Here is a 26,922-nt window from a genome sequence, read left to right as displayed (position 1 = left end):
GGTGTAATTTTAGGGGGGCACAGGGGTGTTTGTCCCCCCCCAACTTTCATGGCACACCATTTTGACCACATTCATTTGGCTGGGGCACCTTTCCTTCAGATGTCATGTCCCCCCAAATTTTTCAGCAAAGTTACTCCACTGCACAGACTGCAACACTCAGCCAACTCTGCGGCCGGTCCACGGTGGGAGAGGGTTTTTCAAAGCGGGCTTGTCCTCAATAACAAACCGAGTAGACAAACTAATCTGCTGCATGGATATCAATTCTCTGCAAACTCTGTGGCCGCTCCGCGGTGGGAGAGGGTTTTTTTAAAGCGGGCTCCTCCTCAATAACAAACATAGTAGACAGACTCGTCTGCTGCACGGACACAGACTGCAACTCTCTGCAACTCTCAGCCAACTCTGCGGCCGCTCGGCGGCGGGAGATGGTTTTTCAAAGCGGGCTCCTTCTCAATAACAGAGTAGACAGACTGGTTTGCTGCACGGACACAGACTGCAACTCTCTGCAACTCTCAGCCAATTCGGCCGATTTTCATTATTATCAGACAGGCCAGAAACTGCACTCCGACTGAATCCAGATTTTTTATGAAGGTCGATTATCTTTTAGTACCAAGATACCCTCGGGTGATAGTGCGCTTTAGAAGAAACCAATAACATAACATAACATAACAGGTGTGTTGGAAAACAGTCAAACATGTGTCAGTCGTGTGGACTCCAACTACTCCACCACATGTGAAACTAGGGTTTCAGAAAAGCAAGTGCAGCCGGAGGGGTGCCTACGTTCAGCTCACATTGCAGCTTCGTTACCCCCCCCCCGCCCTTCCCACCCACAGTACTCAAAGGGGACAGCAGGACAGGCCCAATCTCCAGTGCTGTCTTTAATATATATGCCTGTCGCCGTAAGAACGAACAGCCCCCCCTGCAGCACCGAGCCCCACCCTGCATCTACAAGGCCAGGTATAGATGGGGTGGAAGCAGGAGAGCTGAGAGGAGCTGAGAGGACAACTCCACTTCTGCACCACACGCATCTTCTTGGCATTTAGATGAAGTGCTCTCATGTACTAATGCCTTACGCTCCCATGCATGATCATGTATGCCAGGGTCACCTTCATAGTTCTTACATTCCAAGATGCAGCCATCGAAGGCCAGGGCCATCATCATAGATCGAGGGGGAGCTGTATATGCCCAGGGTCAGCCTTGCTATCCAACGTGCTACTGTAGTGCGCCAGGACCATCTTCATAGATCGAGGGGGAGCTTTATATGCCCAGGTTCAGCCTTGCTATCCAACGTGCTACTGTAGTGCGCCAGGACCATCTTCATAGATCGAGGGGGAGCTTTATATGCCCAGGTTCAGCCTTGCTATCCAACGTGCTACTGTAGTGCGCCAGGACCATCTTCATAGATCGAGGGGGAGCTTTATATGCCCAGGTTCAGCCTTGCTATCCAATGTGTTACTGTAGTACACCAGGACCATGTTCATAGATCGACGGAAGCTTTCTATGCCCAGGGTCAGCCTTGCTATCTAACGTGTTACTGTAGTACGCCAGGGCCATCTTCATAGATTGAGGGGAGCTTTATATGCCCAGGTTCAGCCTTGCTATCCAATGTGTTACTGTAGCACGCCAGGACCATCTTCATAGATCGAGGGGGATCTGTATATGCCCAGGTTCAGCCTTGCTATCCAATGTGTTACTGTAGTACACCAGGACCATGTTCATAGATCGACGGAAGCTTTCTATGCCCAGGGTCAGACTTGCTATCTAACGTGTTACTGTAGTACGCCAGGGCCATCTTCATAGATTGAGGGGAGCTTTATATGCCCTGGTTCAGCCTTGCTAACCAACAGGTTACTGTAGTACACCAGGACCATCTTCATAGATCGACGGAAGCTTTCTATGCCCAGGGTCAGCCTTGCTATTCACTGTGTTACTGTACTACGCCAGGGCCATCTTCATAGATCGAGGGGGAGCTTTATATGCCCAGGTTCACCCTAGCTATCCAACGTGTTACTGTAGTGTGCCAGGACCATCTTCATAGACCGAGGGGAGCTGTATATGCCCAGGTTCAGCCTTGCTATCTAACGTGTTACTGTACTATGCCAGGACCATCTTCATAGAACGAGTGGAACTCTCTATGCCCAGGGTCAGCCTAGCTATGCAACCTGTTACTGTAGTACGCCGGGACCATCTTCATAGTTCGAGGGGGAGCTGTATATGCCCAGGTTCAGCCTTGCTATCTAACGTGTTACTGTACTATGCCAGGACCATCTTCATAGAACGAGTGGAACTCTCTATGCCCAGGGTCAGCCTAGCTATCCAACATGTTACTGTAGTACGCCGGGACCATCTTCATAGTTCGAGGGGGAGCTGTATATGCCCAGGTTCAGCCTTGCTATCTAACGTGTTATACTGTACTACGCCGGGACCATCTTTGTAGAACGAGTGGAACTCTCTATGCCCAGGGTCAGCCTAGCTATCCAACATGTTACTGTAGTACGCCAGGACCATCTTCATAGTTCGAGGGGGAGCTGTATATGCCCAGGTTCAGCCTTGCTATCTAACGTGTTACTGTACTATGCCAGGACCATCTTCATAGAACGAGTGGAACTCTCTATGCCCAGGGTCAGCCTAGCTATCCAACATGTTACTGTAGTACGCCGGGACCATCTTCATAGTTCGAGGGGGAGCTGTATATGCCCAGGTTCAGCCTTGCTATCTAACGTGTTATACTGTACTACGCCGGGACCATCTTCATAGAATGAGTGGAACTCTCTATGCCCAGGGTCAGCCTAGCTATCCAACATGTTACTGTAGTACGCCGGGACCATCTTCATAGTTCGAGGGGGAGCTGTATATGCCCAGGTTCAGCCTTGCTATCTAACGTGTTACTGTACTATGCCAGGACCATCTTCATAGAACGAGTGGAACTCTCTATGCCCAGGGTCAGCCTAGCTATCCAACATGTTACTGTAGTACGCCGGGACCATCTTCATAGTTCTAGGGGGAGCTGTATATGCCCAGGTTCAGCCTTGCTATCTGACGTGTTATACTGTACTACGCCGGGACCATCTTCATAGAACGAGTGGAACTCTCTATGCCCAGGGTCAGCCTAGCTATCCAACATGTTACTGTAGTACGCCGGGACCATCTTCATAGTTCGAGGGGGAGCTGTATATGCCCAGGTTCAGCCTTGCTATCTAACGTGTTACTGTACTATGCCAGGACCATCTTCATAGAACGAGTGGAACTCTCTATGCCCAGGGTCAGCCTAGCTATCCAACATGTTACTGTAGTACGCCGGGACCATCTTCATAGTTCGAGGGGGAGCTGTATATGCCCAGGTTCAGCCTTGCTATCTAACGTGTTATACTGTACTACGCCGGGACCATCTTCATAGAACGAGTGGAACTCTCTATGCCCAGGGTCAGCCTAGCTATCCAACATGTTACTGTAGTACGCCGGGACCATCTTCATAGTTCGAGGGGGAGCTGTATATGCCCAGGTTCAGCCTTGCTATCTAACGTGTTACTGTACTATGCCAGGACCATCTTCATAGAACGAGTGGAACTCTCTATGCCCAGGGTCAGCCTAGCTATCCAACATGTTACTGTAGTACGCCGGGACCATCTTCATAGTTCGAGGGGGAGCTGTATATGCCCAGGTTCAGCCTTGCTATCTAACGTGTTACTGTACTATGCCAGGACCATCTTCATAGAACGAGTGGAACTCTCTATGCCCAGGGTCAGCCTAGCTATGCAACATGTTACTGTAGTACGCCGGGACCATCTTCATAGTTCGAGGGGGAGCTGTATATGCCCAGGTTCAGCCTTGCTATCTAACGTGTTACTGTACTATGCCAGGACCATCTTCATAGAACGAGTGGAACTCTCTATGCCCAGGGTCAGCCTAGCTATCCAACATGTTACTGTAGTACGCCGGGACCATCTTCATAGTTCGAGGGGGAGCTGTATATGCCCAGGTTCAGCCTTGCTATCTAACGTGTTATACTGTACTACGCCGGGACCATCTTCATAGAACGAGTGGAACTCTCTATGCCCAGGGTCAGCCTAGCTATCCAACATGTTACCGTAGTACGCTGGGACCATCTTCATAGTTCGAGGGGGAGCTGTATATGCCCAGGTTCAGCCTTGCTATCTAACGTGTTACTGTACTATGCCAGGACCATCTTCATAGAACGAGTGGAACTCTCTATGCCCAGGGTCAGCCTAGCTATCCAACATGTTACTGTAGTACGCCGGGACCATCTTCATAGTTCGAGGGGGAGCTGTATATGCCCAGGTTCAGCCTTGCTATCTAACGTGTTATACTGTACTACGCCGGGACCATCTTCATAGAACGAGTGGAACTCTCTATGCCCAGGGTCAGCCTAGCTATCCAACATGTTACTGTAGTACGCCGGGACCATCTTCATAGTTCGAGGGGGAGCTGTATATGCCCAGGTTCAGCCTTGCTATCTAACGTGTTACTGTACTATGCCAGGACCATCTTCATAGAACGAGTGGAACTCTCTATGCCCAGGGTCAGCCTAGCTATCCAACATGTTACTGTAGTACGCCGGGACCATCTTCATAGTTCGAGGGGGAGCTGTATATGCCCAGGTTCAGCCTTGCTATCTAACGTGTTATACTGTACTACGCCGGGACCATCTTCATAGAACGAGTGGAACTCTCTATGCCCAGGGTCAGCCTAGCTATCCAACATGTTACTGTAGTACGCCGGGACCATCTTCATAGTTCTAGGGGGAGCTGTATATGCCCAGGTTCAGCCTTGCTATCTAACGTGTTACTGTACTACGCCAGGACCATCTTCATAGAACGAGTGGAACTCTCTATGCCCAGGGTCAGCCTAGCTATCCAACATGTTACTGTAGTACGCCGGGACCATCTTCATAGTTCGAGGGGGAGCTGTATATGCCCAGGTTCAGCCTTGCTATCTAACGTGTTACTGTACTACGCCGGGACCATCTTCATAAATCAATTCCATCCCAGTTTCCACCTTGCCATGCCAGTTTCCATCTTGCCATGCCAGTTTCCATCTTGCCATGCCTGTTTCCACCTTGGCATGCTAGTTTCCACATTGCCATGCCAGTGTCCACTTTGCCATGCCAGTTTCCTCTTTCCCATGCCAGTTGCCACCTTGCTACGCCAGTTACCACCTTACCATGCTAGTTTCCACCTTGCCAAGCCAGTTTGCACTTTGCCATGCCAATTTCCAACTTGCCATGGCAGTTACCACTTTGCCATGCCAGTTTGCACCTTACCATGCCAGTTACCACCTTGCCAGTTTCCACATTGCCATGCCAGTTTCCACCTTGCTATGGTAGATGGAGCAAAGTCACCAGTAGTGCACACGTTCCTCCCTGATGGAGTCGGTCCAGCAGAGGAAGGAGCGGGGCCAGGTTTCCCTCCACAGAGCAGGCACAGCACGGGCAGCAGTGGCAATGCCAGCTTCCCACCGACAGAACAGGTAGGCCACAGGACAGAGAACAGTAGCCAAGGCGTCTCTCATGCAACTGGCTCAACAGAGAGACCACAGTGAAGACGTCCTTCCAGAGAGAAGCGTGCAGTCTGCAGCAGTGTACGCCTCAGCCTCAGGGCAGGTGCAGCCTAGGCAGAAACAGGTCATCACTCCCTCCTGTGACGCAGCAGTGTCACAGGCCGCAGCAGTGCAAGCCTCAGTCCCAGAGCAGGTACAGCTCAGGCAGCAACAGGTCATCGCTCCCTCCTGTCATGTAGCCATGTCACGGGCAGCAGCAGCGGGCCCGCTTCCCTCACACACATGGTCCGGTTCAGAGAATCCAGTCCAGGCTTTTCTTCCACAGAGCAGGTAGTTCGCGGCCCGCACAGCACTGGTAGCAGAGGTGCAGCACAAAGCACGCCCATCAGGACGCACACAGATCATCACAGCTCACTGTCCATCTACATGTATGTGCTGCTGGTCCTATGAGAAGAACCCACTTTATTGACCAAAGTCATGTCTTCGCTTCCTTCACATGACTGTAATCTGCACACAAAGTAATTACTGATATTTAGTGAAGCGCACCTACCACTGCCCAGCCACCAGCCTCCTATACTTGTTTTCCTCAAAATTGTCCAGAAAGCACGCCCTCAAGGATTGCCCTCAAAGTCCCTGCTTTCTTATCCCCCCCATCCTCCCACCGTCATGGCCTGAGATCTTAGTTAATGCTTGTGCAGGTCGCATGCCTTTCAATGCTTACAGACAAGCCCGAGAAGAACCTGCGTGATACCTGGCACCTGCTCTTAGTCATTGTTTCACACCCGCATGCCACTTGTTATGAGTGATGCAAATACAATTTGCAATTCAGCTAGAGATGTGAACAGGTTGATGTGCGATAATGATGCCTACAGCATAGACCAGTCAGCTTTAAAAAGGCGGGCGTCATGATTGCATGTAATTTACAAGTAATTTACAAGAGGCAAAAATTCGAAAGCCGATTACGGGATTTTGGAATGCATGCGTGTCATCGCAGTGGTAATTACCAACCATTAAGACATAACAGAAGAGGCACCTTGCCAGAAAAGAGGGCGTCTCCCAGACTTCATTCATGAATGACAGGGGCGTGGGCCACAGGCCTGGATCACGAAAGCACGGCTGCAAATAACGAGACTGTCTGAAGAGACGGGAGGTGCAGGGAGTGGAACCCGGGACGTCTCCATCAATGAGGCAACACTTTATTTCGGCATTGGCCATACCAGCAATGCAAAGCACAGCAGACATCACGTGAGGAGCGCACGAGCCTGCCATGAGGGTGATAAAAGCATGTACGATAGCCCCCAGATCTGAAGCTCGTGGAATTTGCGCCAGACACGCGCAGTGTCAAAGTGCAGAGTGCAGAGTGCAGTATGGAATCCTATATACAATATGGCCCTTCTGCAATCCGACTGCCCCGGGCCATAGACAGCACACTTGGGACATCCTGTGATGGAACTGCCCGGCCTAGTGTTTGTCAAATGTTTGAGGGGTGGGTATGGGGGAGGGGCCTCTAGCCCTCTCCACTCCCCAAGCACATTGTCAGCACCCACCCCCTCCCCCGTTGCAGGTGCTGTGATTTCTAATTGCAGGCAGTGATCGAAGTGTACGAAAAGAAGTAGAGGAACTATGTTCCCTGCTGGCCTGCACCCACTCCCTACAAACCCCATCACCACGCCCCTCCCACACACACACAATACAAACCCCCAAACAATTGCACCTGCTGTTTAAGGGAACGTTCAGTGCAGTGCATGGAAACTGCAAGTTTCAACTTCTTCCTACACTTTTATTTTATAACGAAACCATTCCGGAACGGTTTCTTTTTAAAATAAAAGTATAGGAACAGTAAAACTCTTAATTTGAAAAAGAAGAGCAGCACCGCTCCCAACCGCTCCCGCTCACTTCGACCACCGATTGCAGGTAACCGTGTAAAAACCCTGCAGTTGAGTGACCGCAGGAAGGCTGCACGAGGGAAGCTGGGCAGGCAGAGGTACTTCACATCGTTTCAACAGTGGGGAGAGAGCCCCACCCACATGGGGGCATGAGATCTACAGGGCAGTGGCCCTTGTGAAGATGGGCCCTGTAGGACAGAGGAATCCCGGCCTCAATGGACGTGGCACTGCGTTCCTGCCGGGCGTCCCTGCGCTCCGGTCTGAACGTCCCTGCGCTCCGGTCTGAGCGTTCCTGCCGGGCGTCCCTGTGTTCCGGTCTGAGCGTTCCTGCCGGGCGTCCCTGCGCTCCGGTCTGAGCGTCCCTGCCGGGCGTCCCTGCGCTCCGATCTGAACGGGGACGCCCCGGTCTGAACGTCCCTGCCGGGCGTCCCTGCACTCCGGTCTGAGCGTTCCTGCCGGGCGTCCCTGTGCTCCGGTCTGAGCGTTCCTGCCGGGCGTCCCTGCGCTCCGGTCTGAGCGTCCCTGCGCTCCGGTCTGAGCGTCCCTGCCGGGCGTCCCTGCGCTCCGGTCTGAACGTCCCTGCCGGGCGTCCCTGCGCTCTGGTCTGAGCATCCCTGCCGGGCGTCCCTGCGCTCCGGTCTGAGCCTTCCTGCCGGGCGTCCCTGTGCTCCGGTCTTAAGGGCTGGGTTTGGCCTCTGTCTCACACACCTGGAACACGAAGCAGAGAGCACTCACACCAGCCCCTGATGAAGCACCCCTTGCAAAGGACTCCCCCGGAACAGCCCCGTCCTTGGCCCAGCTCACTGAGCCTACATATCCCCCCTGACTTCCACCCACCTCAGCCCCTGGGAGGAGAAGGTTGCACGCGCCTACCTGGTTCACTTCCTCCAGTCGCGCCTCCTGTTGAGCTTTCAGCTGTCCAAAGGCTTTGCCCCCTGGGGAGAAGAGAGAGGAGAAGATGTGTGACACAATGCAACCGCACCACAAAGGAAATGTGTGAGACAAAGCAATCGCTGCGCAATGACACTGTGTGGGACAATGTAACCGCACCACAGAGGAAGTGTGTGAGACAATGTAACCACACCACAGAGAAAGTGTGTGAGACAATGCAATAGCTGTGAAATGACACTGTGTGAGACTATGCAACCGCACCACAGAGGAAGTGTGTGAGACAATGCAATCGCTGCGCAATGACACTGTGTGAGACAATGTAACCACACCACAGAGGAAGTGTGTGAGACAATGCAATCGCTGTGCAATGACACTGTGTGGGACAATGTAACCACGGCACACAGGAAGTGTGTGAGACAGTGTAACCACACCACAGAGGAAGTGTGTGAGACAATGCAATCGCTGCGCAATGACACTGTGTGAGACAATGTAACCACACCACAGAGGAAGTGTGTGAGACAATGCAATCGCTGTGCAATGACACTGTGTGGGACAATGCAACCACGGCACACAGGAAGTGTGTGAGACAGTGTAACCACACCACAGAGGAAGTGTGTGAGACAATGCAATCGCTGCGCAATGACACTGTGTGGGACAATGTAACCGCACCACAGAGGAAGTGTGTGAGACAATGTAACCACACCACAGAGAAAGTGTGAGACAATGCAATAGCTGTGAAATGACACTGTGTGAGACTATGCAACCGCACCACAGAGGAAGTGTGTGAGACAATGCAATCGCTGCGCAATGACACTGTGTGGGTCAATGTAACCACAGCACACAGGAAGTGTGTGAGACAATGTAACCACACCACAGAGGAAGTGTGTGAGACAATGCAATCGCTGTGCAATGACACTGTGTGGGCAATGTAACCACGGCACACAGGAAGTGTGTGAGACAGTGTAACCACACCACAGAGCAAGTGTGTGAGACAATGCAATCGCTGCGCAATGACACTGTGTGAGACAATGTAACCACACAACAAAGGAAGTGTGTGAGACAATGTAACCGCACCACAGAGGAAGTGTGTGAGACAATGCAATCGCAGCGCAATGACACTGTGTGCGACAATGTAAGAACAACACAAATGAAGTGATTGGGACAATGCAACTGCAGCGCAATTACACTGTGCGGGACAATGTAGCCACAACACACAGGAAGTGATTGGGACAATGCAATTGAAGCACAATGACACTGTGTGAGACAATGTAATCGAAGTGTGTGAGACAATGTAACCACACCACAGAGGAAGTGTGTGATACAATGCAATTGCCGCGCAATGACACTGTGCGGGACAATGTAACCACAACACACAGGTAGTGTGTGAGACAATGCAATCGCCGCGCAATGACACTGTGCGGGACAATGTAACCACAACACACAGGTAGTGTGTGAGACAATGCAATCGCCGCGCAATGACACTGTGCGGGACAATGTAACCACAACACACAGGAAGTGTGTGAGACAATGCAATCGCAGCACAATGACACACAGAGAAAGTAACTGTGGCTGTGGAGTCAGATTGTGTCTCGCCTCGCGTTCCCCTACACTGTTTTTGACTTTTTCCTGGGATTTTCAAGAAATGCTGGTACGGCTGCACGGCTGCATGGCTGCACTGCTGTATTGCAGCTGAATGTCAGAGCTCATTTCAGAGATGGACAAATATCTCTTGTACTGAGAGGGTGGTCAGATGCACGTGAAACCCCCTGCAGTCAGTGGTGGTGATTGAGCCAAAGGCTGAGGCATTTGCTTTATTTAGACTCAAGATAACAGAATTGGGCTGTGGGAGCCCCTTCCAGAGCAGTGTGCCAGTGACTCCCCACTGCGTTCAGCAGTGTATCCTGTGAGCAGTCACCACGACTCGTTCTTTAGTACTGGGCAACTGTTTGTAGCGCCTTGAAGGACAGCGCCTCCCACCCGGGTTGTTAATCACTGTACTAGAACCTGCCTTCATGGACAATTGCTCAGCAGCACCGGAGGGATTCACCCGCTTCCTTTCTGATCAACATTCCTTTGATCTGCTTCCAATAATTACACGGGCACCCCTCCTGGCAGAATCACATATGTTCCCACGATCCCCGATTGAGTTTCTCCCATTACTTGTTGGTCATCTCGATTCTACTATCTCTTATTTATTATTTATTTTATTGTTTAAAGTGTGGACCTAGCTCGAGAGCAGCGAAGCGCGGTACCGAGTGTGGGTAGCTGGCATTTGTGCTGCCATCTAGTAGCGCAGCACTGTGAAGTCTGTGCATCGACTGGAATTAGTCCTTGGTCAGGTGTTGTTGAAAGAGCCAAGTTCTCAGAAATTTGCAAAATTGGAGAATTTTTGGGGCATACTGAGCCAACACCAGGATCGAGTTCCAGAGGGTGGGTGCATGGCAAGAGAAGGATTGTTTGCAGGTCGTCTCTTTGCAGACAAATTGTGATTCAAGCCAGTTGGTCGATTTCCTACGCGAGGAACGTGTGCCACCATATATGTGGAGCTTAGCCACCAGGTACGCTGGTGTGCTATTTGCGACTGCTTTGTAGATGATACATGCTGTCTTGAACAGTATCCTAGGCTGGAGAGGAAGCCAATGTATTTCATCTAGGCTGGGGGTAATTCGGTCAAATATCCATGCTACTATAATAAGACATGCAGTAGCGTGGTGGGCTGCTTTTAGGGGAACCAAGTGAGCAGCTGGGAGCCCTGTCAGAAGAGCATTTCCCCATCGATGTGTGAGACCACAAGGGCCTGCACTACGGTCTGGAAGTCCTGCGGCCAGATGAAGGGTTTGATTTTACGAAGGGAAGAGATTCTGACCCAGGCTATTTTTATCCTTCAAGGCTGGGTGTTTCTGGAAGGACATGCTGCTGTCAACGGTGAAGCCTAAGGATTTTGCTGAGTCTGAGAGTTGTGGATCAAATCCTTCTACGCGCATTTCTTTGAGCCATTGTTGGACATGTTTTTAGCAGACGGACCGATGAGGACAAATTCAGACTTGAATGGGTTTAGTTTGAGGTAGGCAGTCGATTCCAGCACTGGATGGTGTCTAGGTAATCCCGGGATATGAATGATGTCCTGCACACTATTTACTCTCAAGTACAGCTGAGTACCATCTGTGTATTTGTGGATGGCTATACTGGGGTCTTTGAGGTGAGTGTCCAGAGGCTCCAGGTAAAGGTTAAAAAGGATTGGTGAGAGGATGAAGCCGTGGGGGACTTCACAGGAGACCTGGAGTTGGTTAGAATGCAACCAACTCATCCGGACAGTCTGGTGTCTGCCTGAGAACCAATTCAGGACAGTGCCAGAGAATCCCATCCTGTCAGCAAGGAGGGAGAGATGGATGCCATGCGTTTAAGTGTTGAATACAGCTGAGAGGTCAGGGAGGACGAGGAGGCATGAGTCACCCTTATTTATGATTTGGAGGACATCAACCACCACCTGGATGGTGACTGCCTCGATGCTACACTTTGGGCACAACCCTGTCTGATAGTCATTTAGGAGGTGGAGTTGTTCGATTCTGGGGAGTAGTTGTGTAGCAACTACTTTTTCCAAAATGTTGCCAATAAACAGGAGGTTCGTAATGGGCTGGTAGTTGGTCAGGTCATCTGGATCTAGGGTTGGTTTTTTCAGAAGAGGTCATATGCGACCAGTCCTGAGGGCGTCCGTGAATGACCCTTCTGCGAGGGAGGCATTGATGATGCTGAGGAGCGCATTGAGTGCCGGGTCCGTCAATTGTTTAATGATGGAGGCCGGAATGCTATCGTCAGAGTAAGAAATAGGTTTGAGGAAGAAACCATTTTTAGGAGATCTGGGGGAAAGAGAGGAGAGAATTTGGTCCAGAGCAGCAGTGTGCGTGCCGGGGTGCAGAGAATGCTAATGCCGTGAGAGGTGATTCTATGGTCTCTCGGATTTTGTCTATTGTTTCAATAAAAAGATTTGTTGATTCTGTCGCATTTTTCCTGATTTGCTGGTACCTAAGGGCCAGTTGAGGGTTTGGTACAATACTTCAAAGAGGGCTTTGCTCCTGTCGAGACTGCCGCAATGGCAGTGGACCAGTAAGCAGCTTTGGCCTCAGTAATCAGAATCCTATGGTTTGCGCACAGAGATTTGACATTGGTGAGGTCTCTCGAGTTACAGTTTTTGCTCTAGGGCTCTGATTGAGCGTTTGTTGGAGGATAGCTCGGGGGAGTACCATGGGGCAAATGGTTTTGTCCGGCTGGATTTTAGGGGAGCATCAGTGTCCACCAGTTTCATAGCAGAGTTGCTGAATAATTCCAGGTGGCACGAGGCATTCCCTGTGGTGGGGAAGTCTGCACAGTTTGCTTTGAGCTCAGTGACCAGGAAACCTTTAAATGAGCGGCGTTGAGCGAGGGGGCGTTTAGCCTGACCGCTGTGAGCCGTAGTCAAGAAGGTGAATGATAATGGGATGGCGGCGTATCAGACCAGTCAGGTGGGATAGGGTCTGCACAGGTGATGCAGGGGGATGATGCGAAGACTAAGTGCAGGATGTTGCCTTTGTTGTGCGTGGTGGAGAGCACAATTTGCTTAAGGCCCGTGGAAGTGGTCAGTGCAAAAAGCGTGCTTTGAGTGTGTTTGTTAGCCTGCGACTCTGGGATATTAAAATCACAGAGAAAAACATTACTAGAATGTGCTAATTTGGCAGAGGAGAGCTAGCTGGAGAGGTCTGCATGAAAGAGTCACTCCTGTGAGGTGGTCTGTAGATGTGATGGAAGGTGTTGCATTCCTTGTGAGATAGAGGGAACCGGCAGGCGAGTGATTCAAAGGAGCTTGTTCTGGGAGAGGGGATGATGGAGCATGGCCAATCGCTCCTTATCCTCTTACCTTTCTCAATTTCCTCTTTCACACCCCACTACGGTCTAACTCATGATGGGAGCAGTCAGGGGCACAATATGCCACTTTCCAGGCTAGCCTTGCTGCCGTTAAACCACTGTGGTGATGATGAGTGCAATATAAAAGGTTCTTAACGTAACATTCGGCGCAGTCTTGCAAAAGCCAGACACTGGCACGCAGTTCTTGTGGTGAAGATCTTCTGCTGATTGGACACGAGTCCACCAGATCAAATTCTTGTGCTATATATAGCGCCTTATGAAATTCTAGAGTGCCTCTTCTCCATGACAGCTCTGGCCGGTAGTAGGAGCTGAAATGTACCCACATGTACCTAAGTAGGGACCTGCAACCTGCGGCTCTCCAGATGCCCTGGACCACAACGCCCAGTAGCTCAAACCAGTATAGTCAATGGGGAGGAATCATGGGAGTTGCTGTCCGAAATATCTGGAAAGCCACAGGTTGTAGACCCCCTGGGTCCTAAAGCCGAAGGTTCTTCTGCCTTGAGTATTCTTTATGTCTCATGGATACCCTGGAAGCACTGTGAATAGCCCATGGGTACCCTCCTTTCTCTGTACATCATTTGGACCAATTAACTGAGGTGCTTCTGTATAACCGCAGGGTTCCGTAGAGGCCTGAGCCCAGGTTTTACATGGAGGAATCTAAAGGTGTGGAATTAGCATCTGGCCGCCTTGATATAATACTGGGCCGGCTCGCGGAACTAGCACTGCATCCTCAGCCTTGAACCCAGTTATGCACTATTCTGGAACCTATCGTAGCCGCTAAATGCTGGGCACGAGGGAACTATTCAGCAGGATTTCTTATGCTGAATGTAATACTGCAATTTCTTCTATGAAATATTCCAAGAACGTGTACAATTTTTCTCTTAAAAAATATTTCAATATCCATGGTTTTGCTCAAATACAAAATTGTTATACTTTTCTGTAAATTAAATGTTATATTTTATAATAATCTGCCAAAACCGTGTTTGAGACCCTGTGTGTGTGGTATGCTTTAATCTGCCCATGCTTTACCCCTTTCTTCAGAGAACAGGCTGAGCATTCAGACTCGCTACCAAATGGTGAAACATGCTCTTCTTCTAAACACTGACTGGCTTTACATTAAAGGTTGGGTGTGCTGGGGCACCACAGAGATTGAGAAAGACCACCATGGACCTCCTTAAATCGCACCCGGGTTTACAGGCCAGCCTCCAGGTGTCACATTGAGTCCCAGTGCAACTGCAAAATGTGTGAGTCAACCTCCCTGTGATTTGATGAAACTATGAGACAACAGAACTAAACATACCTGAATACCTGGTGGGGGACGAAGGCGGCCTCAAGCCGTGTGGAGGCTCGGGGTTGACCCCGCTTCGAGCCTCCTCATTGGCTGAGGGGCTGCCACGCCCCCGCTGGGGACAAAGGCAAGGAATCTGAGGGATTCCCGGCTGGGTAAAGCCCTGGTGAGGGCCAATCAGAATGGTCCGGGGACTCAGGTACGTTTTTGTTTCTTTTTTTTTCCCCCTCCCTCCCTTCCGCCCTCTCAACCCGACTTACCTTCTTCTCTTTCGTCTTTCGGGAACGGACGCGCTGGGAACACTTCTGTTCTGCTCTAAGGAAATGAAGGTACCTAAGGAAATAGGAGCCTCAAAGGAAATGGAGAACTCTTAAGAAAATCAGAGTCTCCAAGGAAATGGAAGCCGCTAAGGAACCAGGAGTCTGTAAGGAATTGAGGGCCACTTAGGAAAGAGAGCGCTCCAGGAAAACAGAGCTGTCTAAGGTAATTGAAGCCTCTAAGGAACCAGGAGCCTCTAAGGAAGGGGTGCCCGGCAAGGAAACATGGCCGTCTAAGTTAATGGAATCTGCTAAGGAACCATGAGCCTGTAAGGAAATGGAGGTACGGAGACTGAGGCTTCCAAGAAAATGGAGGCCACTAACAAATAAGGAGCCTTTAAGGAAATGGAGGCCGCTAAGGAACCAGGAACCTCTAAGAAAATGGAGACCGCTAAGGAACCAGGAGCCTCTAAGGAAATGGAAGCCGCTAAGGAACCAGCAGCCTCTAAGGAAATGGAGGCCGGTAAGGAACCAGGAACCTCTAAGAAAATGGAGGCCGCTAAGGAACCAGGAGCCTCTAAGGAAATGGAGGCCGCTAAGGAGACAAAAGCCTGTAAGGAAATGGAGGCCACTAAGGAACCAGGAGCCTGTAAGAAAATGGAGGCCGCTAAGGAACCAGGAGCCTCTAAGGAAATGGAGGCCACTAAGGAACCAGGAGCCTCTAATGAAATGGAGGCCGCTAAGGAACCAGGAGCCTCTAAGGAAATGGAGTCTGCTAAGGAAAGAGAGCTCTCCAGGCAAACAGAGCGGTCTAAGGTAATGGAAGCCGCTAAGGAACCAGGAGCCTCTAGGAAATGGAGGCCGCTAAGGAACCAGGAACCTCTAAGGAAATGGAGTCTGCTAAGGAAAGAGAGCCCTCCAGGCAAACAGAGCGGTCTAAGGTAATGGAAGCCGCTAAGGAACCAGGAGCCTCTAGGAAATGGAGGCCGCTAAGGAACCAGGAACCTCTAAGGAAATGGAGTCTGCTAAGGAAAGAGAGCCCTCCAGGCAAACATGGCTGTCTAAGTTAATGGAATCTGCTAAGGAACCAGGAGCCTGTAAGGAAATGGAGGTACGGAGACTGAGGCTTCCAAGAAAATGGAGGCCACTAACAAATAAGGAGCCTTTAAGGAAATGGAGGCCGCTAAGGAACCAGGAACCTCTAAGAAAATGGAGACCGCTAAGGAACCAGGAGCCTCTAAGGAAATGGAAGCCGCTAAGGAACCAGGAGCCTCTAAGGAAATGGAGGCCGGTAAGGAACCAGGAACCTCTAAGAAAATGGAGGCCGCTAAGGAACCAGGAGCCTCTAAGGAAATGGAGGCCGCTAAGGAGACAAAAGCCTGTAAGGAAATGGAGGCCACTAAGGAACCAGGAGCCTGTAAGAAAATGGAGGCCGCTAAGGAACCAGGAGCCTCTAAGGAAATGGAGGCCACTAAGGAACCAGGAGCCTCTAATGAAATGGAGGCCGCTAAGGAACCAGGAGCCTCTAAGGAAACGGAGTCTGCTAAGGAAAGAGAGCTCTCCAGGCAAACAGAGTGGTCTAAGGTAATGGAAGCTGCTAAGGAACCAGGAGCCTCTAGGAAATGGAGGCCGCTAAGAAGGAACCTCTAAGGAAATGGAGGCCGCTAAGGAACCAGGAGCCTCTAAGGAAATGGAGGCCACTAAGGAACCAGGAGCCTCTATGGAAAGGGAGTCCGCTAAGGAAAGAGAGCCCTCCAGGCAAACAGAGCGGTCTAAGGAAATGGAGGCCGCTAAGGAACCAGGGGCCTCTAAGGAAATGGAGGCCGCTAAGGAACCAGGAACCTCTAAGGAAATGGAGTCCACTAAGGAAAGAGAGCCCTCCAGGCAAACAGAGCCTTCTAAGGTAATGGAAGCCGCTAAGGAACCAGGAGCCTCTAAGGAAATGGAGGCCGCTAAGGAGACAAAAGCCTGTAAGGAAATGGAGGCCACTAAGGAACCAGGAGCCTGTAAGAAAATGGAGGCCGCTATGGAACCAGGAGCCTCTAAGGAAATGGAGGCCACTAAGGAACCAGGAGCCTCTATTGAAATGGAGGCCGCTAAGGAACCAGGAGCCTCTAAGGAAATGGAGTCCGATAAGGAAAGAGAGCCCTCCAGGCAAACAGAGCGGTCTAAGGTAATGGAAGCCGCTAAGGAACCAGGAGCCTCTAAGGAAATGGAGGCCGCTAAGGAACCAGGAACCTCTAAGGAAATGGAGTCTGCTAAGGAAAGAGAGCCCTCCAGGCAAACAGAGCCTTCTAAGGTAATGGAAGCCGCTAAGGAACCAGGAGCCTCTAAGGAAATGGAGGCCGCTAAGGAGACAAAAGCCTGTAAGGAAATGGAGGCCACTAAGGAACCAGGAGCCTGTAAGAAAATGGAGGCCGCTATGGAACCAGGAGCCTCTAAGGAAATGGAGGCCACTAAGGAACCAGGAGCCTCTATTGAAATGGAGGCCGCTAAGGAACCAGGAGCCTCTAAGGAAATGGAGGCCGCTATGGAACCAGGAGCCTCTAAGGAAATGGAGGCCGCTAAGGAACCAGGGGCCTCTAAGGAAATGGAGGCCACTAAGGAACCAGGAACCTCTAAGGAAATGGAGTCCGCTAAGGAAAGAGAGCCCTCCAGGCAAACAGAGCCTTCTAAGGTAATGGAAGCCGCTAAGGAACCAGGAGCCTCTAAGGAAATGGAGGCCGCTAAGGAGACAAAAGCCTGTAAGGAAATGGAGGCCACTAAGGAACCAGGAGCCTGTAAGAAAATGGAGGCCGCTATGGAACCAGGAGCCTCTAAGGAAATGGAGGCCACTAAGGAACCAGGAGCCTCTATTGAAATGGAGGCCGCTAAGGAACCAGGAGCCTCTAAGGAAATGGAGTCTGCTAAGGAAAGAGAGCCCTCCAGGCAAACAGAGCGGTCTAAGGTAATGGAAGCTGCTAAGGAACCAGGAGCCTCTAGGAAATGGAGGCCGCTAAGAAGGAACCTCTAAGGAAATGGAGGCCGCTAAGGAACCAGGAGCCTCTAAGGAAATGGAGGCCACTAAGGAACCAGGAGCCTCTATGGAAAGGGAGTCCGCTAAGGAAAGAGAGCCCTCCAGGCAAACACAGCGGTCTAAGGAAATGGAGGCCGCTAAGGAACCAGGGGCCTCTAAGGAAATGGAGGCCGCTAAGGAACCAGGAACCTCTAAGGAAATGGAGTCCGCTAAGGAAAGAGAGCCCTCCAGGCAAACAGAACCGTCTAAGGTAATGGAAGCCGCTAAGGAACCAGGAGCCTCTAAGGAAATGGAGGCCGCTAAGGAGACAAAAGCCTGTAAGGAAATGGAGGCCGCTAAGGAACCAGGAGCCTCTAAGGAAATGGAGGCCGCTAAGGAGACAAAAGCCTGTAAGGAAATGGAGGCCACTAAGGAACCAGGAGCCTGTAAGAAAATGGAGGCCGCTAAGGAACCAGGAGCCTCTAAGGAAATGGAGGCCACTAAGGAACCAGGAGCCTCTAATGAAATGGAGGCCGCTAAGGAACCAGGAGCCTCTAAGGAAATGGAGTCTGCTAAGGAAAGAGAGCTCTCCAGGCAAACAGAGTGGTCTAAGGTAATGGAAGCCGCTAAGGAACTAGGAGCCTCTAGGAAATGGAGACCGCTAAGGAACCAGGAACCTCTAAGGAAATGGAGTCTGCTAAGGAAAGAGAGCCCTCCAGGCAAACAGAGCGGTCTAAGGTAATGGAAGCTGCTAAGGAACCAGGAGCCTCTAGGAAATGGAGGCCGCTAAGAAGGAACCTCTAAGGAAATGGAGGCCGCTAAGGAACCAGGAGCCTCTAAGGAAATGGAGGCCACTAAGGAACCAGGAGCCTCTATGGAAAGGGAGTCCGCTAAGGAAAGAGAGCCCTCCAGGCAAACAGAGCGGTCTAAGGAAATGGAGGCCGCTAAGGAACCAGGGGCCTCTAAGGAAATGGAGGCCGCTAAGGAACCAGGAACCTCTAAGGAAATGGAGTCCACTAAGGAAAGAGAGCCCTCCAGGCAAACAGAGCCTTCTAAGGTAATGGAAGCCGCTAAGGAACCAGGAGCCTCTAAGGAAATGGAGGCCGCTAAGGAGACAAAAGCCTGTAAGGAAATGGAGGCCACTAAGGAACCAGGAGCCTGTAAGAAAATGGAGGCCGCTATGGAACCAGGAGCCTCTAAGGAAATGGAGGCCACTAAGGAACCAGGAGCCTCTATTGAAATGGAGGCCGCTAAGGAACCAGGAGCCTCTAAGGAAATGGAGTCCGATAAGGAAAGAGAGCCCTCCAGGCAAACAGAGCGGTCTAAGGTAATGGAAGCCGCTAAGGAACCAGGAGCCTCTAAGGAAATGGAGGCCGCTAAGGAACCAGGAACCTCTAAGGAAATGGAGTCTGCTAAGGAAAGAGAGCCCTCCAGGCAAACAGAGCAGTCTAAGGTAATGGAAGCCGTTAAGGAACCAGGAGCCTCTAGGAAATGGAGGCCGCTAAGGAGGAACCTCTAAGGAAATGGAGGCCGCTAAGGAACCAGGAGCCTCTAAGGAAATGGAGCCCACTAAGGAACCAGGAGCCTCTATGGAAATGGAGTCCGCTAAGGAAAGAAAGCCCTCCAGGCAAACAGAGCGGTCGAAGGTAATGGAAGCCGCTAAGGAACCAGGAGCCTCTAGGAAATGGAGGCCGCAAAGGAACCAGGAACCTCTAAGGAAATGGAGGCCGCTAAGGAACCAGGAGCCTCTAAGGAAATGGAGGCCGCTAAGGAACCAGGAACCTCTAAGGAAATGGAGGCCGCTAAGGAACAAGGAGCCTATAAGGAAATGGAGGCCGCTAAGGAACCAGGAGCCTCTAAGGAAATGGAGGCTGCTAAGGAACCAGGAGCCTATAAGGAAATGGAGGCTGCTTGGGAAAGAGAGCCCAGACAGTGGGCTATTCATATCTGATGTATTATATGTTTCTAAAATTAATAGAAACCACCGGAACGATATATTGGAAGACCACCCTTAACATGGGGAGTTCCTTCCCCCCAATTAAGAGGACACACAACACATTGATTATTTGTGTGCAGGGAGCCCTGCTGAAGACTCACATATAGCTACGCAGATCCCTCCCCCTGTGCAAACAATGAGCCAAGAACCGGCCAGGGGTACAGAACAATATATATTTATGAAGCAATATGCCCTGAGCGGCGGGGGCGTTACCGACTCAGGTAATGCCCCGGGGCCCATAGTTATAGGCCCGAGCGAAGGGGCATATAGCTATTAGTACCCTGGCCTGCAAGATCTGTGTGACCAGGGCACTAAAAGCAACTTTTTCTGTCCCGAAACGCTGTGGTGTTTCGGGACAGAAGAAAAAAAGAATAACGACCAAGAAAATGGCCACGGGGAAAGGGAAAACTGAGACCCTTTGCCCTTTCCATGGCGGCCATCGGGAGCGGATGCGCTGGGAACAGAAGTTTCCCTGGAGCGCTCTCTTTCCTAAGTGGCCCCCAATTTCTTACAGACTCCTGGTTCCTTAGCGGCTTCCATTTTCTTGGAGGCTCTGATTTTCTTAAGAGTTCTCCATTTCCTTTGAGGCTCCTATTTCCTTTGGTACCTGCATTTCCTTAGAGGCTCCTGTTATTTTAGCAGCCTTTGTTTCCTTAGAAGCTAGTGTTTTCTTAGGGACCCCTGTTATTGAAGAGGGGGATCTAAACGTGCCCCTCATTGCACCTATCCCATTCTCATATCGGTGGCAGAGAAATGGAAGGTGCACATCGTTCCTGGGTCCACCGTCCCCATTGTCGATGTATCGCAGGTGTCAGAAACGCTATTCACTCAGACAACCACCCAGAACTTATCCTGATGACATCATAGAAGAGACGAGCCTGCTATCGATAGAGCAAGTCAACTGACTGTAACATCGAAGAAAGCTGATGGTGTCACGACTGACACCATGACATAGATGCGTCAGACATGAAGCACATAGCCATCCCTGCACGAAGCTATGCAGACATTTAGAGTAATTGCTGGTAGACACAAAGAACATGCTTGCGGCTCACTCAGACAGAGGACGGACACACTTGTGCTATGCAGTAAACTCAAGTTGCACAAGAATACGTATGAACTGCATGCTAATGCTTACAACGCAACTAACGTGGACGGCCATGTAAATCACGATGGAAGCCACTATTACATTGGAAGGAGCTGAAAAGACTCGAAGATACAGAGAGGAGCTGACAGGCTGATCCCGCAGAGACGTGCAGACCAGGCTTCCAGCGTAGCCACTGTGCACAGCTTTGCCAAGGACACATGAGAGAGGGAATGTTAAATGTTAACAGAAGAGAACGGGCACCTGCAAGGATACAAGCTGAAAATCATCATAAATGCAAGCATGAGAAATCAAGTTTGTGGCCCCTGCACACATGATCAGAACCTGGGAGACAGAGGGTATTCATTCGAGCCAGACTGAGGTGGCTGTTTGCATCCAACCGAAGGCAGGATGATACAAAAGTGATACCAGGTTCAAAGATTAATGTTCTGTTTCAAGGTCTAGGAGATTGGAGATGGTAATTTGTTGAGAACAGGACCTTTGGGCCTTTCTCACCACTTTGAATAGTAGCACTTGGCTTGGCAACTTTCCAAAACTAAAAGGATGAGAAGACCCTCTTTTGCCCAATTCCTAACCACCTTCTACGCTAAGCTCACACTTTGTTGCATTGTCTGATTACAGCATACTAACATGAAATGTCTTAGTTGCAACACTTAGAGGGTGATCACAGGAGGGGCCACCAGATATGTTGTATCCAATCGATGATGTAACCACCTATATAAAGTATACATAGACTACCTCACTAACAATCCTGACTCCTGTTTGGTTTTTTGGGTGTATCATTATTTTGTGACGTCACGCAACATAAAAACCGGACGACAGCCTCTCGAGATTGACGAGAGAGAACACTGGAGAATGTTGCATTGTCCATGTCTCAATCCCGGCTGATTATTTTTTAATAAAGGCAGTAAAACGTTTGCCGCATGGTTGGACTCTTCCATTTTTGGTGTAGGGGATTTCCTCAGCCAAGTTCCTCTTGCTAGTAATTAGGGGGATTGATAATGCGACTGCCTTAATTCCCTCTACCATGGAAGGTTCCTTATTCAGAATCTTGGCCCGTTCCGTAGATTCCATCTCTGCCTTCGCAGGGATCGGTTCTTCATTTGCCCACCCATGACTCCTGCTTCCTGCGCTGACCTGGGTTTTGCCTTCAGGTTACTTGCGACACTTTCTTTTTGATTTCTTCTTTTGCCTCCATTTGCAGCTCTCTACAAAGACCTCCCCAGAGGATTCTTGAATCAACTTTCTTGCCCCCTACAGTTTAGAAAGAGTGTTCTGCCAACGCAGATTGCCCGTTACTGTATAGCTGTGGGAAAAGGATGGGTAGCTTACAGACATACAAAGTGATCTCAGGTGGTTTTCCTTTCTCCCCAAGAAAGATGGCCCTGGAAGCACAGTCTGTCCACTGAAACCAAACCATTGAGTCAGCTCTCTAATTGGATGACTGATGTCCATCGACACTCTATGTGTTACTGAAGCGTAATATAAGAAAACTGTGAAACAATGTCATTGCGAGACAATATATGGGCAAGTCAATGGAATTGTGAGAAAATTAATAGGTTACATAATGCAACTCATAGACAATGGAAGTGTAAGACAATGAAACTGTCAGACAATGAAACTGTCAGACAATGAAACTGTGAGGCAATGAAACTGTCAGACAATGAAACTGTGAGACAATGAAACTGTGAGACAATGAAACTGTCAGACAATGAAACTGTGAGGCAATGAAACTGTCAGGCAATGAAACTGTGAGACAATGAAACTGTCAGACAATGAAACTGTGAGACAATGAAACTGTCAGACAATGAAACTGTGAGGCAATGAAACTGTCAGACAATGAAACTGTGAGACAATGAAACTGTCAGACAATGAAACTGTCAGACAATGAAACTGTGAGGCAATGAAACTGTCAGACAATGAAACTGTGAGAGAATCAAACTGCGAAACAATGTTATTGTGAGATAATATACATGCGTCAAAGTAACTGTAAGACAATGACACTTTGAAACAATGATAGTGAAACTGTAAGTCAATAAAAGAGTAAGCCAAATTATGAGTTAATGAAACTGTAACAAAGAAAATTCAAGAGAATGAATTTGTGAAAGAATGCCCTTGTGATAGTACATGGGTGCAAGTCAATGAAACAGTGAGGCAATCAACATGTAGGAAAATGAAACTGTGAGACAATGGAAGTGTACAACAATGAAAGTGTAAGACAATGAAACTGTGAGAGAATACGACTAAGAAACAATGTCACTGTGAGACAAAAGGCGTGCAAGCCCATGAAAATGTGAGACAATGAAACTGTAAGACAATGGAATTGTGAGACAATTAAAGTGTAAGAGAGTGAAACTGACACAATGAAAGTGCAAGACCGTGAAACTATGAGACAATGAAACTGTAAGCGAATAAAACTGAGATAATTAAAGTGTAAGATAATGAAACTAAGAGACAATGACACCGTGAGAGAATGGAATTGAAAAAAAATTCTTTATGAGACAATATAGAATTCAGTGAAACTGTGACACAATGAAAGGGTAAGACAATGATACTATGACTCAGTGAACCTGTGAGACAATACAAGTGTAAGACACTGAAACTGTGATTCATGAAACTCAGACAATGAAAACATTAAGCGTGAAACCTAAGCATTGCCGTCAATGAGCTCTCAACCAAGGCACCGCTCTCAACCAAGGCACCGCCTAACCTACCTGAAAGCAGCAAGATCTCAAGAGGCCAACGGAGCACCAGCTGCAAACACCTAGTCACACTGGAAACCAAGCCAGGCAAGAAAGAAAAAACAAGACAATCCATTGGCACCAGGTCCCAGGCCACGGAATAGCCTGCCGGATGACGCCAGGCCTTCCCCCCATACTTTGCACACAGTCTTCAACATATATGTTTCAACCCCCACCCTCCTCAGATGCCTTGTGTCATGTTCGTTTGAACTGTGCTCTGTTGCTTTGCTGCTAGATAGGCGCTTCTCGAAGCCCTCATACATACGGACAGACACACACATGAAAAGCGCAAGCCAATTAGGGGACAATGAAACTGACACAATGTCACTGGAAGACCAACTGTGTGACGAAGACATTGTTTTGATACCCTGAATGACAACGGCATCAAATTAGTTACACTAGTTCATATCTCAGCTGATAAATGTGGCCAAATTTGTTGCCACAATTTGACAATTAATTCCGAGGATTTTAAGCCAAAACCGTGCTCTTGTTGTGACCCCCACCGGCTATGTACAGAGGGCAGTGCACGAGGGGTGAGGTGGGGGTGACCCGGAGACCTGCTCGGGTGGCAATGATCTTCCTGTCTCCGTTGTCATTTGTTTGAGAAAGGGCACACACCCAACACTGCCGCATCTGAATGATGGTGGATTAGCAGGGTTACCATAGTGACCCAGGATGCTAGCTGTAAGCCCTCCAATAAGCATCGCCTTAGCCCCAGTGGGCCTGGCTACCAAGGGAACCGGCTCTCGTGCACATTTCTGTGATTGGCTACAAGTTGCGATGCCTGCATACAACTGGCATCCAAAAACGACGTTTTACAGAGTTTTCGACACAATTAGGACACAACAGAATACTTGAAGCAGAATTGCAACGTACACGTTTAACATTAGAAGGAAGGGAGTGTCACCGAACACGTCTCGAAAAAAGAGACAATTTTTCTGGTATTATTAAGGACTGCATTTCTAACAGATATATATATATATTCTTATAACAGCTGTAGTCTGGAAAATCATTAATTTCTCTTGAAGTGCACTTGTCTGGGATATGATGTATCTGGCCCACTCTCAGCACCCTATGAAACCTTCCCCTTAGACTGCACAACAGGGCGCCTCAAAAAAAATGCAGATGGACGATAAAAGAGAACTGATCTAGGACAGGGTTTAGGAAGTCCTCGCCTACGACCCTGGCATTGGGAAAAGCCCCAGCAAGCTGCCAGGGGCATTTATGAAACAACGCAACAGTGTGAGAGAGAATACAACGTTTAGACGCTGCGTCTGGGACGATGAAACAGTGACTCGATGAAACAGTGACTCGATGAAACAGTGACTCGATGAAACAGTGACTCGATGAAACAGTGATTCGATGAAACTGTGAGTCGGTGAAATGGGGAGGCAATGAAACAATAACAAGGAAGCCGAGAATCGATGAACTGGAGGCGGTGAGACAGTAGCGATGAGAAGCCTGTGCGGCAAGACGCTGCGTGATGTCACTGGTAGATTTGTCCCTGGGGAATCCGCGAGACCTCCCCGGAGCTTCCTTCCTGGTGTGATACCTGTGCGAGGATACCCAGAAGCATCCCCCTGGGGTGTCTGCAGGGACTCCGCGGGGAGCTCCCCCTGGGGGGCCCAGACACACATCCGGGAGTCGGCAACTGTGGCAGCGATGCCACCAGATGACAATGACAGTGAAACAATTAATGTTTTAGATATTGGAATCCTCTGGGGGTGGGGGAGCCCGTGCTGGGGGTGTCTGGCCGCGGGCACTCCACAGAGAGTCTGGGGTCCTCACAAACGCCGGAAAGGAGGGTTCTTGGATATTTGGCCACGGAGTCCTCACGACCCCCTGGGAGTCTGCACAACCCCCCCTCCCACTGTTAAAAAATCGATTGTGTCCCCAAGGATACCCCAGGCCGTGGGAAATGCCTGTACTGTGTTCCCGCGGTCAGACACCCCAGGGGAGGGCTTATGGGTGTTGCGATGGTTATCATATCATAAAACATTGTGCACAGACCTGCCATCGGGAAAATATTCCCGGGTGTCTGCAGCACAAGGGTACTTTGTGGGTACCTGCCTACACTCGTCCTGGAGGAAGCGCAATGTGTCTGTAAGTAACGGTTGGTGGTGTCTGCCTACGGCCAGCATTTGCGCCCTTAAAGGAAACTCCTTCTGATATGCGCCTGCGCGTCTGACCACACACCAAACACATGCACACCCTTGTTTGTCTTTCCAGTGGACTGAACAGCAGCTCCGGGGTGCCATCCCAGAGACATTGTGAAGGAACGCTCCTGTCCTGGGTGTCTGTCTGCTCACACACACCGACAGTTGCAGCTCTTGGAACTCTTCGGGGTGTCTGACGGAATGCAACTCGCGGGATGAATGGTCCTGGATGTCTGTCAGCATCACGTGGTGCCTGGTAACTTTAGGAAGTTTACAAGAGGGACTTGTTCGGACCCTGAATGGTGCCCTGTTCCCCCTCTTGCCCCCTCCCCCCTGTGGAAATGCAGCGGGAGCTAATGTCTGCGCGAGGTCAGGGGGCTCTTACCTTGTAGCCGCTGGTAGGAGGTCATCCTGGGCGCTGGGGTGGGGGTCTGCAGGGGCTGTGGAAGATGCGGTGAGGGGGGCACGGGGTCAGGCGCTGCTCTTCACTGGTGTGCAGAAGAGTGCATCGCAATGCGGGAACAATGCGTGAAGTGCGGTGCTCAGAGCTGGGTCCCGTTCCTATGGGTGCCCCCCGCAGGGCTCCTGTCCTCAGCTGCGCCCGCCTGGATCCAGAGGTGCTGGGGGGGGGGGGTTCCCGTGCCCAGAGATGATGAGTGCCCCCTGTATCCAGAGTAGTCCAGGTGTAGCTCCTGCCCCAGAGGTGACCTGACGCGGCTCCTGCAAGCTCCACAGAGTGCTTCGAGGCGACTTCAGTGCACGCTCTTCTGGGCTCTGCCTTGAGGCGCTGGGCTCCTTGCTGCAGGGTGGAGATGCTCGGCGCTGCACTGAAGCGACTCCTGTGCAGAGGGCTCGGGACTCCCTCCTTATTGGTCTCCATGAGCCGCCCCGCCCAGCCCATCCCAGCCCATCCCAGTGGCTCATCCAGGCCGATTGCTCATCCGTGCGCCTCTGCCGCCCTCTGCCGGAGCGCGGCGGGAAGAAACGGTCTTCAGGCCAAGCCTCGGGAACGCGGAGCTCCCCGCACCTGCAGGAAACTGGGAAACCAGACCAACAAGTGCAGGGGCTGGCAAAGGTACCCTGAGGATGAGCAACACAAGGCGCAGTTGCACCATAGATCGGTCTGATGGAAGCCACGGGATGGCACCGCTGGGATCACAGGCGGGAGGACAGGGGCAGCCCGAGGACGACGAGCAC

The 26,922-nt window shown here is 50.4% G+C and overlaps 1 protein-coding gene across 1 annotated transcript in view; it reads right to left on the bottom strand.

The window, feature by feature from the left end:
- Window positions 1-26,579, bottom strand: part of AIF1L (allograft inflammatory factor 1 like) — a 143,455-nt gene extending 116,876 nt beyond the window's left edge. Inside the window, exons 1-2 of the mRNA XM_069609278.1 lie at window positions 26,111-26,579; window positions 8,274-8,335 (exon numbers count right to left, since the gene is read on the bottom strand). Coding sequence (XP_069465379.1) covers window positions 8,274-8,335; window positions 26,111-26,135 — 87 coding nt within the window. The 5' untranslated portion in view covers window positions 26,136-26,579. The remainder of the gene's footprint in view (window positions 1-8,273; window positions 8,336-26,110) is intronic.
- Between the last annotated feature and the right edge of the window lie 343 nt (window positions 26,580-26,922).

Source organism: Ambystoma mexicanum, chromosome 8 (assembly GCF_040938575.1).
Source record: "Ambystoma mexicanum isolate Mex_15411 chromosome 8, UKY_AmexF1_1, whole genome shotgun sequence".
Classification (NCBI taxonomy): domain Eukaryota; kingdom Metazoa; phylum Chordata; class Amphibia; order Caudata; family Ambystomatidae; genus Ambystoma; species Ambystoma mexicanum.
Note: the sequence above shows the minus strand (reverse complement) of the source record. Positions and strands in the feature narration are given on the sequence as shown.